The sequence below is a fragment of the Pararge aegeria genome, chromosome 16 (assembly GCF_905163445.1).
Source record: "Pararge aegeria chromosome 16, ilParAegt1.1, whole genome shotgun sequence".
Lineage (NCBI taxonomy): Eukaryota > Metazoa > Arthropoda > Insecta > Lepidoptera > Nymphalidae > Pararge > Pararge aegeria.
The window spans coordinates 13,270,203-13,286,385 of record NC_053195.1 but is presented as its reverse complement, the minus strand read 5'-3'; the positions used below and the strand labels follow the sequence as shown (position 1 = coordinate 13,286,385).

At 33.5% G+C, this 16,183-nt stretch overlaps 1 protein-coding gene across 1 annotated transcript in view; it reads right to left on the bottom strand.

The window, feature by feature from the left end:
* Window positions 1-8,536: 8,536 nt before the first annotated feature.
* Window positions 8,537-16,183, bottom strand: part of LOC120630325 (protein cueball) — a 40,118-nt gene continuing 32,471 nt past the window's right edge. The window contains exons 6-7 of the mRNA XM_039899519.1: window positions 15,395-15,503; window positions 8,537-10,053 (exon numbers count right to left, since the gene is read on the bottom strand). Coding sequence (XP_039755453.1) covers window positions 9,940-10,053; window positions 15,395-15,503 — 223 coding nt within the window. The 3' untranslated portion in view covers window positions 8,537-9,939. The remainder of the gene's footprint in view (window positions 10,054-15,394; window positions 15,504-16,183) is intronic.

Sequence of the window (16,183 nt, the reverse complement as noted above, 5' to 3'; positions counted from 1 at the left end):
GTTTTAACAAGCTCCTTAGTTTTATATTATTAGTGCAGATTAAGCAAATTTCAAACATTGGAAAATACAAAGTAATTATAATATTTGTTTTGACATAAGAATTAGAATGCCAGCTGTACACACTCGCTGACTCGCTCGTGTCGGGCCGAGCGTATGGAAAGCCTCGGCTCGGATCTTAGATTGCATATTCACTAACCATATGGTAATTTGGGAGAAAATGGCAAACTTGTAGTGGAATAAAAAAAAGTATTCGTTGTTGTTGCCTCGTTAAGACTCGACTGGAACACCAAATTTTTTTAAGTTTAATAACCTATTGAGACATCACTATTAATGTAATGATATCATTAAAACAAGCAACACGCATCGCTGAATAGGTTATTATACTAACGTTTTTAATGATATCATGACATTAATAGTCATGATTTAATTAAAACGTCCATATCATCCATATATTTTTTTTTAAAACTGCTCTAATTTCTAGCCCTTTTGAACTTTATAAAAAAATAAAAAAATCTTTGCTTTGCTAAAATAAAAAAATCACGCAAAGTATAATATTGTATCGGTGTATTGCGACCGAGACCAAGTTAATATTGTGAATTTAAACCTCCGCAATTTTGCTTCTGTGAAATAATCGCGTTTTTTGTATAAAATCGTTATTTTTTCGAAGTCCGTCGTTCTAAACTTTTTTTTGTTCCTCAAAAAAAACTTCAATCAATTCTACAATTATCCCCGTGTATCCCAGAGAGGGCCGATTTTTTTATTTAGTTGAAAAAAAAATTTGTTGCATTATTTTTGAGTCATTAAATGTTAACTGCATCAATCATTAATCCTAGTCATTATAATGGTAAATTCGGACAATATATGGAGAATATAATACCTTAAAATCATATACAGTCAAACCTGGATAAGCGAGAGTTCAAGGGAGCACAATCTCATTCTCGCTTATAGAGGTTTCTCACTAACCCGAGTTTCTCGCTAATGCAGGTACATGGGTAGCGTTTCTCTCTTATAGAGGTACGCAGCAATAACAAGACATATTCATGCACTATGTAATTTTATTTTATTTAGAACTTATTTACATTTAAAAAAATCCGTGAATTTCGTTTGGGTTTCTGTTTTTGTATTTTGAATGTTTTTCTCTAATTCTTAAATTTTGTCGAAAATTGCTTGCTCGACTGTCGCTTATAGAGGTATAGATAAGTAGCAGTCTCACTCGTCCGTGAGGGAATAACGACTCTCTTACAAAGGTTTCTGTTTCTCGCTAATAGAGGTTTTGGGAGCTTAAAATTACGGGTCCTGGCTATTAATCTCACTTATAGTTTTCTCACTTACCCAGGTTTGACTGTAATTACATTTTTTGGGTTAGATAAAAAAATTTGAAAAAATTCTGAAAAACGTCTTTCATCGAGTAGAAAAAGATAAAAAAAAATCAGCGAAATCTAAAGGGGTAAGGTTCAAAAGTGGTCGATTTGGCATGGAATACCCCTATATATACTTGTATTTGTTATTTGATTCAAATTAGTGGTGAAATGCAATGTAATTAAATAAGAGAGCTGCTTTAACTAGGTGATATGTTTAAAATTTACTCGCTATAATATTCGTTACATTTATCAATTTAATGATTTTTTATTACAATAATTATTTGTTTTTATATTATAAAGCTGAAAGTCAAAATGATGTACCTATTATTATTGAACTTACGACATGATTGTTATTTAAAAAAAATACTTAGGTATTTGTTATGAAATTAATATTTTTATTGTGAAGTGTTCAAAGAAGTTTATTTGTCAATTGTTTAGACCAGCCGTGCACGCTTTTTTTTTTTAATACGTTTTCATTGTTGAACATCATTTTTTCATAAGTACTTGATCGATCATATGACTCACAGTAATGTACCTAAAGACTAGTAGGTAAGTTGTCTTGCCGCTGATTTGAGCAGCCAACCGCACGAATTTGAAATTTTCAATGGTTTAATATGATGTGTAACACATTAGTAGCTTGCAGCTCTGATAATGGCAGCTACATCCAGAAGATAGAAAAAAAATGAGTTACAACTGTTAAACAATTAAAAATCATCATTGTCATCTACATCTTATCAACCCGTTACCAGATCACTACAGAGCACGGGTCTCCTCCCACAGTGAGAAGGAATTTCACAATTTAATATCGTTTCACAATTATTAACACAAAACGTTTTGTTTCAATGTCAATGAAACGAACAATGCATTAGTTTGTTGGTATCGCAAGAATTGTACTTCCTTTTGTTTATATAGTCATCGTGTAAAACGACGTGTAGTTAATTTGTTCTTACCTGTATTTTTGTGGCAATGTTTTCGATAGTTTTTAGTTTTAATAACGACAAAAAAAACTTTATGAAATAATACAAATTTTCGACTATAGTGATAAAAAGATTGTGTGTGTTTTAAGGCAGGTAAGAAAAAATTGGCTATCTAGAAGTCATTGCTCAATTTCGTCCATTGGAATTCTTGACCAACTAAATTCTTCATAATATATCTTTTTAGTAATTTGTGAGCATTTGCTAGATCAATGTAATCGACAAAAAATGTATTAAGCTGTCACGTCTGACTGATTGTGATAATAATAAATGTATTTATATGTTAAATAAATATTCAACAAGGACAGAGGTGTTTTATTACAATAAATAACAAGGTACATTTTGCAAAGCACTTTATTTTAAAAGAATTTTTCACTAACGGAGGCTTATACAAAGACTCAATAATATCACATTTCTCATGTGGATATTATTAATCCACGAACTAAGCTAATTCTATTTAAAATGCTAATTCTATTATAAACTAACTATCACTAAGTACCACAAATAAGTGTTCAAGCAAAACTTAAATGAAATGTGCCTCTACGATTAACAGTGTTGTGTGGTTTAACAGATTTATAACAATTACATTGGTGTGTTTATATGAACTTTGTTTCGTACTCCAACTTCATTTCCATTATTTTTCGACATCATTTTACCTTTCCAGTATAGTCACTTATATTCATGGCATTAACATTGACGCATATAAATATCACGTCGAGTAAAAGAGTACGTATTCGTGACAACGTTGTTTACCAAAACAATCGAAAAAATTAGGATAAGAGAAATTGTATTCTTGACAAGATTGTTTACGGATACAAACGTTAAATTGAGAAGAACAGAGTTTATTCTTAGCAACTTTGTTTCCAAATTTTATTATTTGAAGAATAGAGATTATGATCGTGACAACATCGTTAACCATTGTAAGTGGCAGTTTCCAAGAAGAGACTTTGTATTCATGAAGTTACATACATAATGAATACAAACGAGACTACGGGAAGAAGAGAGTTTTTATTCATGACGTTACGTAACTTCTTTTACGAATACAAACGTAACAAAGAGCATAAGGGAGTTTGTATTCATAATGTTACACTGTAACAAATACAGACGTGAAAAGTTTAAAAAATAGTTTGTATTCGTGGCATAATTGTTGACATATACAAAGGCAAAGCATCTTTTAAACTTCTCACTCTTCTTAAACTCATTAATGAAGTTGTGTATTAAAAGTTCATAGAAACACAAATAAAAGGATATAAGTACAGTTATTAAGTTGAGATGTGAGATTCTACTTAAATAATTTAACTATGATAAATTAACCGCAGAATGATAAGTCATATTTAAAATTAAATTACAATTCATTCACATGCCAAATACATACATAATAACATAAGTCTTTAAATAAATGGTAAATGTTGAGGTGGGTTTTATTTGAACACCAATAAGTAAAGCCGAGCGATTGTGCTTTTGAGGTACTTATTTTTTTTAAATATAGGAACGTAAAATCTTACACTAAAAGAACCTATGTTGCCACTTGCAAAATTGTATAACCCATAATTTTTAAAACAACGTTTATAACGTTCAAATTAAAACCATAATCCAGTTATATATCATTCATAAAAAGGTCCTTTAGCATAAATAGCTAAAGTCGAAATTGGTACCAGCAATTGGTACATGTCACAACATAATTAAATAATGATGCATAGCCATTTTTAGATAGAGTAACCCAACTTTAAGGACGTCCCATGCAGGGCTAGCACAGGCAGAAGACAAAAGTTATATGATGATGATGATATCCCCTGACAGGGGATATAATTAACGTGTCCACCTGCTAAATCAAGGGAAAATGTAATAGGAGAATTCACCCCCGTTTGTTAATACGCATATATTATTTGGATATTATTTCCACTTGTGCGCCAGTTCTCTAGGAGTTGAAAAAGCTGAGGGAGCAGATAAATTTTCATCCTTTCCCCGGGGATGAGCATGGGCAGGAGACAATTATATCTCCGGGAAAGGATAAAAATTAATCTTTTCCCACAGCTTTCCAACTCTCAGCAGGGCTAGCATAGGCAGGAGATTAAAATTATATCCCCCGATTATACCCCTGATAAGGGATAAAATTATTTTCCCGTTTTTTATTATACTTGTTCTTTATTATACCGTTTTTTATTATACTTGTTGGCGCATATTTTTTGCACACATGCGCCAATGCGCGGGGGTAATGGGGGTTGGACAAGATAAAATTATGTCCTTTCCCAGGGGATAAAGTAACAGAGGATACAGCCTAAGATGTGCTGATGTAATAGACAAATTTTAGGCCGCGTTCTTGCCTAGAAAGAGGTGTTCTTAATTCAAACGTTAGTAGGTATATATGCGGAATGGTAAAACCGGAAGCTGGAAGAACTTTCCAGATCTTTGCGATGCTTTAATTAAACACTATTTCAAATTTACCTGCATTTTTTTTTTATCATCTCAATGAAACTGGTGTGGATTAAAATTATGTTTCAGGTTTAAAATAAATATTTTACTATAAGGAAAATCTTTGGACAATAGTTAATTAAAGATTTTATATTGTAGGTATCAACTGTCAGAAACAGTTATTTAATACCAAAGACATTCAAATTCAATGGTGTTACTAATAAAGATGAATTACAGGAAAAGTTTATAATTATTACGGTAAGTAAGTATTGTCTTTTTGCTAAAATTATTCCTTGGCTTAGGAAACATTGCAACTAGGAACAGACGCATCAATCTAGGCGTGACTCTTAACGAGCCTTTCCGAGAAAATAGGTTGTTTAATCACGGAAAAATTGACGATTTATATCCGTTATGTTAATTTGTTGGCATTTCTGTTACAATAATAGGAATTGCTAAATAGTAAGCGATCCCTGTAGCCTTATTACAAGATGTAGATATATATTGATTCGAAGTTGTTTTCGAGTATTAAACTCTGTATCGTTAAATTAAAATTTACTTAATGTCGCTTGCTTTAGAAACACAAATCCTTTACTTTGATTTTTGTTTTACAAACATTCTGGCACACGTCCGAGCTTAAGATTTCTAGACAAATTTGGGCTTTATTTTATTATTAAGAAGGTCCTGTTTACTCTGATGTTAAAGTATTTCGATACTCTGAATCGATTGCAAGCGAGTAAATGGGTAAAAAGGGTTACTTGTTCTAAGGGTACTGATAACAATGCTATGTAACCAGATGATAATTACCTCGTACCTCAAGTATTCGCCTCTTTTGCTCAATTAGATTCTTAATTAATAAAATAGGAGAAGTTTTTATACAGTGATAAAACAATTACCGTGAATAATAAGTAGTCTTTTTATCAGAAGAAACTCATTCAACCGATAAGAATATCGGTTAAATAAATCTCATCAATCGTGTTGTAGTAAAAGAAAACAGGGATCCCTTTTGAAGGGATGGGTCTTATGTTAAAACTATGGTTGTTGAATATTCTATTTGAATAAAGTATAATAATTTTCTCTGTGTAAGTTACATTTTAATACATACAACCTGGATAAGATCAGCTCTCGAATACCTACGCGAGTTTGAAAAACAGAATATTTAATACAAAAGAATAATTCCATTGCTTATTGCATTTGTCAAGGTAACAAGAAATGTGACCTTGGATAGTCGTTTTAATTGTTATTTAACATAATATATAATTCGCCGTGACTTTTTATATGTTTGTCAATGACATTAAATTTGCTCGTCTCTGTTTAACCAAGTTTGTTGATATTTGCTCAGGTGTTATCTACCTTTGTTTGTAGAGAGCAGAGAGATGTTTGGGATCACTAAGCAAAAAATACCTAACTTTCTGATACATTACCGTTATCAAGTCTTAACTTCAATATATGTGTAGGCGCTAATTAATTGGCACACAATTCCTAGACATTTTTTTTATTACTTTACAAGTTAGCACTTTTAAACGTTTGTATTATACGTAAGCTTGAAAGCTAGAAAAGTCCTATTATATTATAAAGGACTACGTAATCGATAAAAAAGCTTGGGTGTGATTTATTGCTCTAACCAGGTTGCTCATCTAATAATTTTAAATGACACTGTGAGATGGTAATAACAAAAAAAGAACACCCGGCTAAGTTTGTTGTTGGCTTCTTCTTAGACCGGGACGCATTTGGAACCCTCGTAGCTTTAGTTTTAAGTTTACGAATATGGTTATCGCCATCATATCACTACCGTGTAATTCTCATGTACGCGTCAAAAGTGCCATCTATGGTTACTTGAATAAACATATTTTTGACTTTGAATTGACTTTGACTTTGACACTGCAATCTCACTGCGTGATGTTACAGTAAAGATGGTAACTTTAACCGGCTATTTAGAGGTATGACGGTTATCTTAAATCCATCCCCTACGGTTTTGAGGCTCTCGCTTGACGCTAGGTAAGTCTTTGTCGGGTGGTAATGGCAACGGCCAAAGCCTCCCACCAGGGCCCAGGAACAATATATCTAATCTCGAGGCTACAAGTACGACAATAAAACGGTAAAGAACTGCCATTTTATTCTAGGTCTAAAAGTAGTACACTGTATCTCTTGGATAAAGATATCACTATTTAATAATGTCAGTTTAGTTTAGTGATTTTAGTGAGTAAGTATAACAGAATTAAGATCGACTTTTTCAACCGCTAAAAATTCAAGGGAAGCCAAAGAAGTTTTTAACGGGAACTTTTCTATTTATAAAATTAGGTATATGATTGATAAATAGGATAACATAAGTAGGCAAAACTTGTAATCTTTAATCTAGTTTAATGATCTAATGTGTAGGTGATTAATAAGTGAATTTCGTTCTAATTGGAAATAATTAAAGGTCCATGATTTTATATTCGTCTGTGCATTATTAGATTTAACGCAACTTTATTTTAAAAAAGAAAAAAGGTAGGTAGGTAGGTGTAAGCACCTGATTCTAAAAGCGTAAACATAATGAATGATAAAATTAATAAATTAACGGAGCTAATTGTTATTTTTCTGGGTCGTTGCGTCCACTTTCTGAAATTGATAATATTTTTATTGCTTTTTAATTTATTGCTATATTATCGCTTTGCCATTTTTTATGATGTTTTGCTGTACCGTACTTAAGTGGCTATCCAAAGGGCGTCGGGTCGATTTTGATTAAAAGTTTCCAAGGAAAAAAGTGCTCGGATAAATCAATTTTTTGGTACCTCGACCTCGCAAGAGGTACGTATGATCTTAATGTTTTTTTTTCGATTGAATAAGGAGTTGCGCGCTGCAGATTTATAAACAGTAAAACGTTCGTTTCTAATGAGAACGATTTTAAGTGTTTTAATACGAAAAAAAAACTGTTTTAAGCCAATAAATTATAAATTCTTACCTACTGCATTTTAAAAACACTTGCCTATTAAAAAAACTTGTTTAAAAGTTCGTAGGTTTTGTAAGAGGCTTTTTTGGGCTCGGAGCATGATTTTGGTGAATAATTCATAAATATATGTAAATGCGGTCCTAAACCGAATCCTGCGCAAATCTTTAGGTCTGTGAAAAACAACACAAACTCTGACTCGATTTGATAAATTTAGGTAAAATCGTGGCACATAAAGTTATGAAATAATTTTCACTTTGCAATACATTTTCGTCGTTGATAACTCCATACCACGTAACTAACATGGTATAACAGCTTGTATGTTCACTTTTTAAACACCGTGTTAGTACAGTTTTGCTTATTTTCCATAAAAGAATTCCCTACCTGGCGAATTATGGACGATATCTAGATGCAAGATTTTTTTTATTCTTTAATTAATTAAATATTTACCTATTTTTTACCATTTAGCTTTTAGCATTTATTTACCAATGTTCCATTTGCGGGTAAGTCAGTCGCTATCGCTAACAAAACACCCCGAGCAAAAACATAAAAAAAAAAAAATCATAGCCCATCAATTATTAGAGTGTAGATAACAACAAGTAGCCTAGTAAAAAGATTATTTTGAACAGTCCTACTGTTTATTTTATACAGGGTTATTTACAAAATACATTTTAATAAACAATCCAACTTTTGTTCTTTAACTCAGGGCTCCCCAACCTGGGTGCCACGGCGCCCTGGAGCGCAGTTAAAAGTATAGAGGTGGCTATGCGCTCCTTGTGTATTTAAAAAAAATCAACAATAAAGTTCAATTCAAGCGTCGTTAATTTTTTGATTTGACCACACTTTAAAAAATTGTGTGGTGATCACTATTTTTTTCTTTCTTGTTTTTTTATGATAAAGTTAATGTTTTATTTATTGTGCCTATCTATTTCAACAACTTAAGGCGTGTCGTGGGTGCCGTTACAAATATCTGTTGTTAGTGTGTAGCTGGCTTAAAAAGGTTGGGAACCCCTGCTTGGGTAAGAAAGAAATCTATAATTTTAACTACAAAAAAATAAGTACATATCAGTAGGTACTCGTAAAAGAAACCCTAGAAACGAAATGTGAGAAATTTTATATGCCTACATTATTGACCGAAGCGTTGCCAACGTATTTACTTCCAATAAAACTATTATAGTAATAGAAAATAATATCTCGCCAATAAACTAATTCATATGAATCAAAAGTGGAAAAAGGCACTGTGTGATCAAAATAATGTCCCTTGTAAAATTAATATTTCTGCATACTAAAACTTATTTATATTTTCCGCTCTTTATGCTTATTAAATAGGTATGATTTTTTTATCTTTACCGAAATAAAAGGAGGTTAAATTTAAGTCATTGGTATAAGTTACAGGCCGTGATAATCTATTAAGGCAACATTTAGTAGTAGATTTCGTAATAAGAGTTAAGATAAGTATATATGCCAACATTTTATGCAATATTGTAATATAATAATCTAAATAAATAAAACAAACCATCACTGTAAACCTACAAATCTTCGTACAGCCCGCAAACATTATCTTAAGTATATACTCGTAAGTACCTAAATATTCTCTTGGATTTTTAGCTGCCTTATATAAACCTATAGGGCTTTTAAATATATACGGGGGTCAAGAGCCGGACACCAAAAATAAATTAACAAATAAATGGCAAATAAAATTAACAAAAATGCTCAATTTGATCATTTTTACACTTAAATTATAATTGCATATCTATTTTCCATCGCATACGTGGACGAAGTTAAACGAAAAGGATAAAATTTGCATTGAGGTACATGGTCTCGATTCATTCAAGGCTTTAGAAATGAATAGGGCATAACGTCGCAATAGCGTTCAAACGTCGGAGCGTGGAAAAAACCGTATTTAGAAGTTATGCTAGTTTCTGCTAGTTTCTCTGTAAGGCCTTATAATTATGTCTGAAAATGTACTTTTCGTTTAACTACGTCCACATAATAAGGTATAGAAAATTTTGGTTTATATATCAATTGAAAAAGTTTCATCATAACTGATAGATGTTTCCGTCTCTTAACTACCAACAGTCTATAAATACAGCCGCGTTTTAGCGGATATACAAAAATATCTCATAGCAAATCCCATATTTTCAATTTGCATAACGAAATAACGTTACTATAACGGTACTAGTCGGTATGCCTATATCGAATATCACAATTGTAAAACTTTGGACTCATCATCAAATACCGAAGTACGTTATGATATGGTGCGATGCTAGTAAATGTCGTCTTGACTCTCCATGTTGGCTATAAGGTTTCTCTTCTCTTCTTTTCCAGGTTTCGCGTCGCCTAGTGTTGGTCTGATTGCGTTTCTGGGTTCGAAGCATGGCTGTAACAAAAAGAGGAATCTATATTTGTAATCATATAGCAGATAACTTTGTTCGTTCTATAGATTTACCCTACCGACTAAGACGTGCCGCGATTTAGTGTTCCAGTGCGATTAAATAAATAAATAAATATACTACGACAGTACACACATCGCCATCTAGTCCCAAAGTAAGCGTAGCTTGTGTTATGGGTACTAAGATAACTAATCAATTATTTTTATGAATAATATAAATAAATACATACTTATAATATATAGATAAATACGCAGACACTGAAAAACATTCATGTTCATCACACAAATATTGTCCAGTTGTGGAAATCGAATAAATAAATAAATAATAAATAAATATACTACGACAATACACACACCGCCATCTAGCCCCAAAGTAAGCGTAGCTTGTGTTATGGGTACTAAGACGACTGATGAATATTTTTTTTATGAATAATATACATAAATACATAGAATATACATATAAACACCCAGACACTGACAAACATTCATGCTCATCACACAAACATTTTCCAGTTGTGGGAATCGAACCCACGGCCCTGGACTCAGAAAGCAGGGTTGCTGCAAACTGCGCCAATTGGCCGTCGAACCCACGGCGATTACACGTACAAACCGATTAGCGGTTTGACTACCCCAACAGGTTCGCCCGTTAATCTTAGACTTCATCATCTCTTACCACCAGGTAAAATTGTAGTTAAGGGCTGACTTGTAGTCGAATGAAAAAAAAAATTTTGTCCGTGCTACTGTCCGTACTTTGATACAGCTGTAGGTAACAATGGGTTACACGGGTAGCAAACGATCTTAGTGGGACACTTTCTGTCTCGATCACATCGATATCTAGACATCTGGGACATATCGATCCAAGGCCTTATCATCAAACTTATAATCACGTCAACCTATTAACGGTCCACTACAGAGCACGGGTCTCCTCCCACAATGAGAAGGGGTTAAGGCTGTAGTCCACCACGCTGGCCTAGTGCGTATTGGTGGACTCGACACACCTTTGCGAACAATATTTAGAACACTCAGACATGCAGGTATCCTCACGATGTTTTCCTTCACCGTTGAAGCAACTGATTTTTGAATAAATTAAAACGCACATAACTCATAAAAGTTAGAGGTTAGAGACCAACCCATAGAGCTTCTTCAAACTTCTAATTGCTATGCTAAGTCCAACGAATTGTATAATGTGAGATAAATATAATTTAGTAAAGAATAACTCAATTATGTGTTTATAGAGTGAGTAGGTACGAGTATATCAACATGGCAAAAAGGTAGCATAAAACCTACTTTTGTCAACGTTCCTAATTTTTATCTGCGACTGCATTTTACGTTGTTAATCTGTACTATTTTATGACAGCGATCTCATCGCCGGTTTGTCTGGGGCAGACTACCATACAATTTTCGGCCATTTCATCACAATAAAAAGGGTTTTTCATAAAAAAGCCTCTATCTTTGTCTTAAAGAACATCATACATAGACAGTCGTACTGAGCAGACGAAGTCGTAGATCGTTAAATACTGTATTAATTTATGTAACTTTAATTTAACATTAATTAAATTTACTTCGTGCATCAATCTACCATATAAGTGGAGGACAAAAAAATAAACCTGTTACAGTGTTTTTATGTTGGCATTAAAATATAAAACTCTCTAGTCAGTTTTATATTATTTGTAAACTCCCGCTGCTAACTGGTTTGTTTCAGTTATATTTACCTTCCGGTGTATACCTACCAATGCCCTTGACTTTAATGTAACTTAAAATGAGTGATATGAAAACTGAGATAAGTATTATTTAAGTAATACAAAAGATGCTATATGGTACTGTAAAATTAATACGCAAATTTGTGCACTGTTGCATGTAAAACAATATCTATTACGCATATTGATATTTGTGTTTTCCTTCGCCGGGCTTGCACGGGCAGGAGACATAAGTCAGTTTCCACCTGCTAAACCACGGGAACATGGAATAAAAGAAGTTTATCCCCGTTTTAATTACACACATATTATTTGATAAAGATGTGGGAGAAGATAATTTTTTATCCTTTGTCCGGGGAGATAATTGCCTTCTGTCTTGTCTTTGTGATATGGCCGCCCATTGTACCTACCTGCGTTTTACATTATGTGTTATTATTGTTATATGTCTTTGTTTTCATTTCAGTCAGTAAATTTACTAGGTGTGAACAAAAGGCGGCCTTATCGCTTTTAAGCCATAGGGCGCCTTTTGTTTTCTACTCCAGTCTTTGTGTTTCTCTCTATTCGTCCTTTATTTTCCTAACTGTGTAGTGGTGTACAAATAAAGAGTTTAAATACATAAGTAAAACAAAAGTTTGTAATGAATATTTCCGCGTTTGATTGAGAAAATACAATATGTTTTGCTGTATACCCTGCTAATAAACTTTGAGCTAGTTGGCATAGCATGTAGCTAAAAGTATTGGCAACAGTAAATGGCCTAGGCATTGGGAGTTCAGAGAGTGGCAATCAGTTTTACCTCTAACGAAGTGAAATATTAAAAAAACATTAACAAATTGCATGTGCGTGGTAATTTATACGTGCCTACCTAGTAGCAGGTAACTAAATAATTCTAGATAACACCACTGCTCCAAATTTACCGTGAAGGCTACAAAAACCTCCAAAAACAGACGCCATTAAAACGAATCTAAGTTAAATAAAATTCATTTTTTCACATCAAAATTGTACCTACAAATTAATAATAAGCGCTTAAGATTCTTATTAATTTGTAGGTACAATTTTGATGTCAGAGAAAAAAAGCAACTACTGAATCTCTTGTCCGCTTTTTCTCAGTTGAATCCAAGGTTTAAATATTGTTTTTTTTTCGGTTAATTCATTCAACGATTTTTTAGGAATCGAAATGATCATATCACCCAAATCATTAGGCATCCGATTTTATGAAAAAGGGCATTAGTTTTATTTCTAGTCAGAGAAATGTAACGGAATGAAAGTTGAGGGCATAGAGTAATTAATAATACGCAGTTATTTATTAAAACGCGTCGTGTTTTGTTCGGAAAGTGACCCCTCATAATCAGTGTCTGATGACACTTATAATCACGATGTGCTCCACAGTATACATTTGTGTTCCAAGTGAGATGATTAAGATTACAGTTTTCCCTTTAGATAATGCTGTAATTAACCCGTAGGTATCTATTTTCATAATACATAGCCAATATGTTAAGCAATAACTTACTTATTACAAACCCAACCCAATATATTTGATGGAAGCAGGCGTTACTTTGCGGAATTCCATGATATATTTTGAAAATCAAACTTAATTTGCCTTACTCCGCGAAAAGCAGAAAAATTATAATTACTTTTATAATTTATATGTTTTTTTATAATTTCTCCAATCCTTAGGAGGTGTGGAGTATAAGGATTGGGGAAATTATAAATTTCACCATACAGATTCTCCTGCTTTTCGTAGAGTATAGCAAATCAAGCTTAATTTTCATAATGATGTCTATAGAAATAAACTATTGGTAAGCGGATGATGCATGTTCTTAGAATAGGCGTTAGTTAATTATGCATTGACTTGTTCGTCGTTAGATAAAACGTTAACTCCGAAAATTGAGATCGACTCGGGATCGAACTCAGTCCGCTCGAAAAAGAAGCCGAAGTGTAAACCAATAGGTTATCACCGCTTTACTTCAATAACTAATTAAATATTCAATCGTTCCCGGCACCTTTAACTTTTCGTAGTTATTTGAGTTTCATTATAACTTTCTTTAACGTTGTAGGAAAACATCGTCAGGAAACCTGCATGGCTTAGAATTTTCCATGATTTTCTCAAATACGGGTGACCAAAATAATTTAGTACGTACCTTACTACAAATCATTTAAAACAGAGTACAAGATAAAATGTACCTAGGTACTTACTATACGACCTGATCTCACTCATAAATTAGTAAATAGACTTATTCAGGGTTTAACTACGGACGGCAGTTGACCAGAGCATAATAATAATTGTTAAAATAAAAAAAGTCGAGCTGATGACGAATCGTCAATGAAATTGCAAACAATCATTGCACTTGACCTGATGATCCAATTCTCTTAAATATTTCTAGCTATTGTGTACCTGATGGTGACATTTTTTTTTGCATAATTTATAAGGTATTGCTTTGTTAATTATCCACATTGTGCCTATGATTTTTTTCTACGGATTACACAATTAGTAATAATTAATTGAGTAATAGGAAAATGGATTTCCAGAACTCTTGCTTAAGTCTGGCTTTATTATAAACGTGGCATAACGTCAGAGCCGATGAGCCGATGATCAGAGACAGATAGGTGCCGTGAAGTGACGGCAGATCAGAACACAGTTGACATCACCTCCACTATCTGCGCGTGTCGTACGAGGCGACTGAGGTAATATAACGGAAAACCCGCAGCGTCCTCTGTGTTACTAGGTACTACCGTCTATTGCGATCTCAAAACTGTCTGCCCAGCTTGGTCGTTATGAGCAAACCGTTCATTCCTACAGAGGACAGTTGTAGGCGATTTATGTAAATTAGAGCGATACTGCGAATACACGGTGACTTTTTTGTTGTTACAACAGTGACGAATCTACTATTCATTAGTAACAAATAATAAAAAAAAAGTTTGGTTATAAGAAGCATAGGGCGTTTTCATGTAGAAGAAAACAATATTCAAATAGATAATTAATCTGATCAGCTGCTTCAAAATGTCTAAACACAAAAATGTATATTTTAAAGGTGCTGTCAGACGAAACAATGCGAAGCTATTCCGACTTTATGCCAAGTTCATTAGTACGCCCGTTGAGTATAGTGGCCAGTACCCAGTTAATTTATTGTTCCTTAGCAAGTGTGATGTGTATTTAAACATAAAAAAGTGAGTTAAATTCATTTAACTGTGTCGTTTACATTGTTTCTAAACTTAGAACCGTGTATTCGATTATGCGCATGCAGTTCATACAGGTACTTCGTTTACTCATTCTTCATTCATTCTATCTTGTTCATTTACTTGTTCTTCTTCTTAAACTTAAGAGCCCTTGTCGGTGTAGCCTTTTCATACCTTTTCTTACCATTCCTTTCCTTCTCTTACCTCTTTATAAGCACCCACTGCAACTTTCGTTTCATTTGTCCCATAAAAGCCAGTCTCGGATGTCCTCGTCCCCCGTCAATCTACTTTTCCCCTGAATTATATTCGTGATAAATTCATCATGTCTTAATAGGTGGCAAATCATTTTCCCTCTTCTGATACTTCTAATTATATTCTCATTTTCACCGACTTTAGTGAGTAATTCTTTATTATTTACTTATATAGGTACTAAGGCTACAGAAATCATAAGCATTACTTACAGTTTCGCAAATGTTCATATTGCAGCAGTTCTCAATCGTGATTTCGCACTGGTCCGGTCGCGCGGTGAGCGGGGTAACGTTCTTGTTGACTATTATACGCCTTTTTATCCTGTGGACAAATATTTTACATGAATTTAACGGTCCGATCAGAGAGAGAGAGAGATCAGATCTCTATGGCAGCAGACTGAGATGCATAAACCTCAGCATGCTTAGTAAGAAAAGGGTAAGTTATTTTCTTAATAGCCTCACTGGGCATAGACTCTCTCTAACTTACTCTCCGTCTTGCTGCAATACCTACGGGTTGTAAGGTTTTAAGTATTACAAACACATTTCTAATAACAAGGATTGACTTCTTTACGTGCTCTCTGAACCTTGAAGAAATCTGAAGAAAATTGGCCAATTTTCTTACGTCACACGGGCAGTTACATAACACTTAATTATTTGTCCGAATCGGGAATCAAAGGGAGCCTCTTTTGGACTGATCATTAGTTCAATGGGGATGCATACCCAAAGGGGATTAAAGTTCCACAGCAAAAGATTATCCTCATCAGTATAAACCAATCACCGGTCGACTTCGGAGACGCGTCTCCTCTTAGAAAGAGAAGGATGTAGGCTGTAACCACCACGCTGGTAAAATGCAGATTGGTAGACTTCACACGCTTTTGAAAACATTATGGAGAACTCGCAGGCATACCTCACGATGTTAATGCTTCACCCTTAACCGCACCACAGGAATTCAAAAATTATAAAAATAAGAAGTTTGTGATATAGATTATTTTATCATCATTA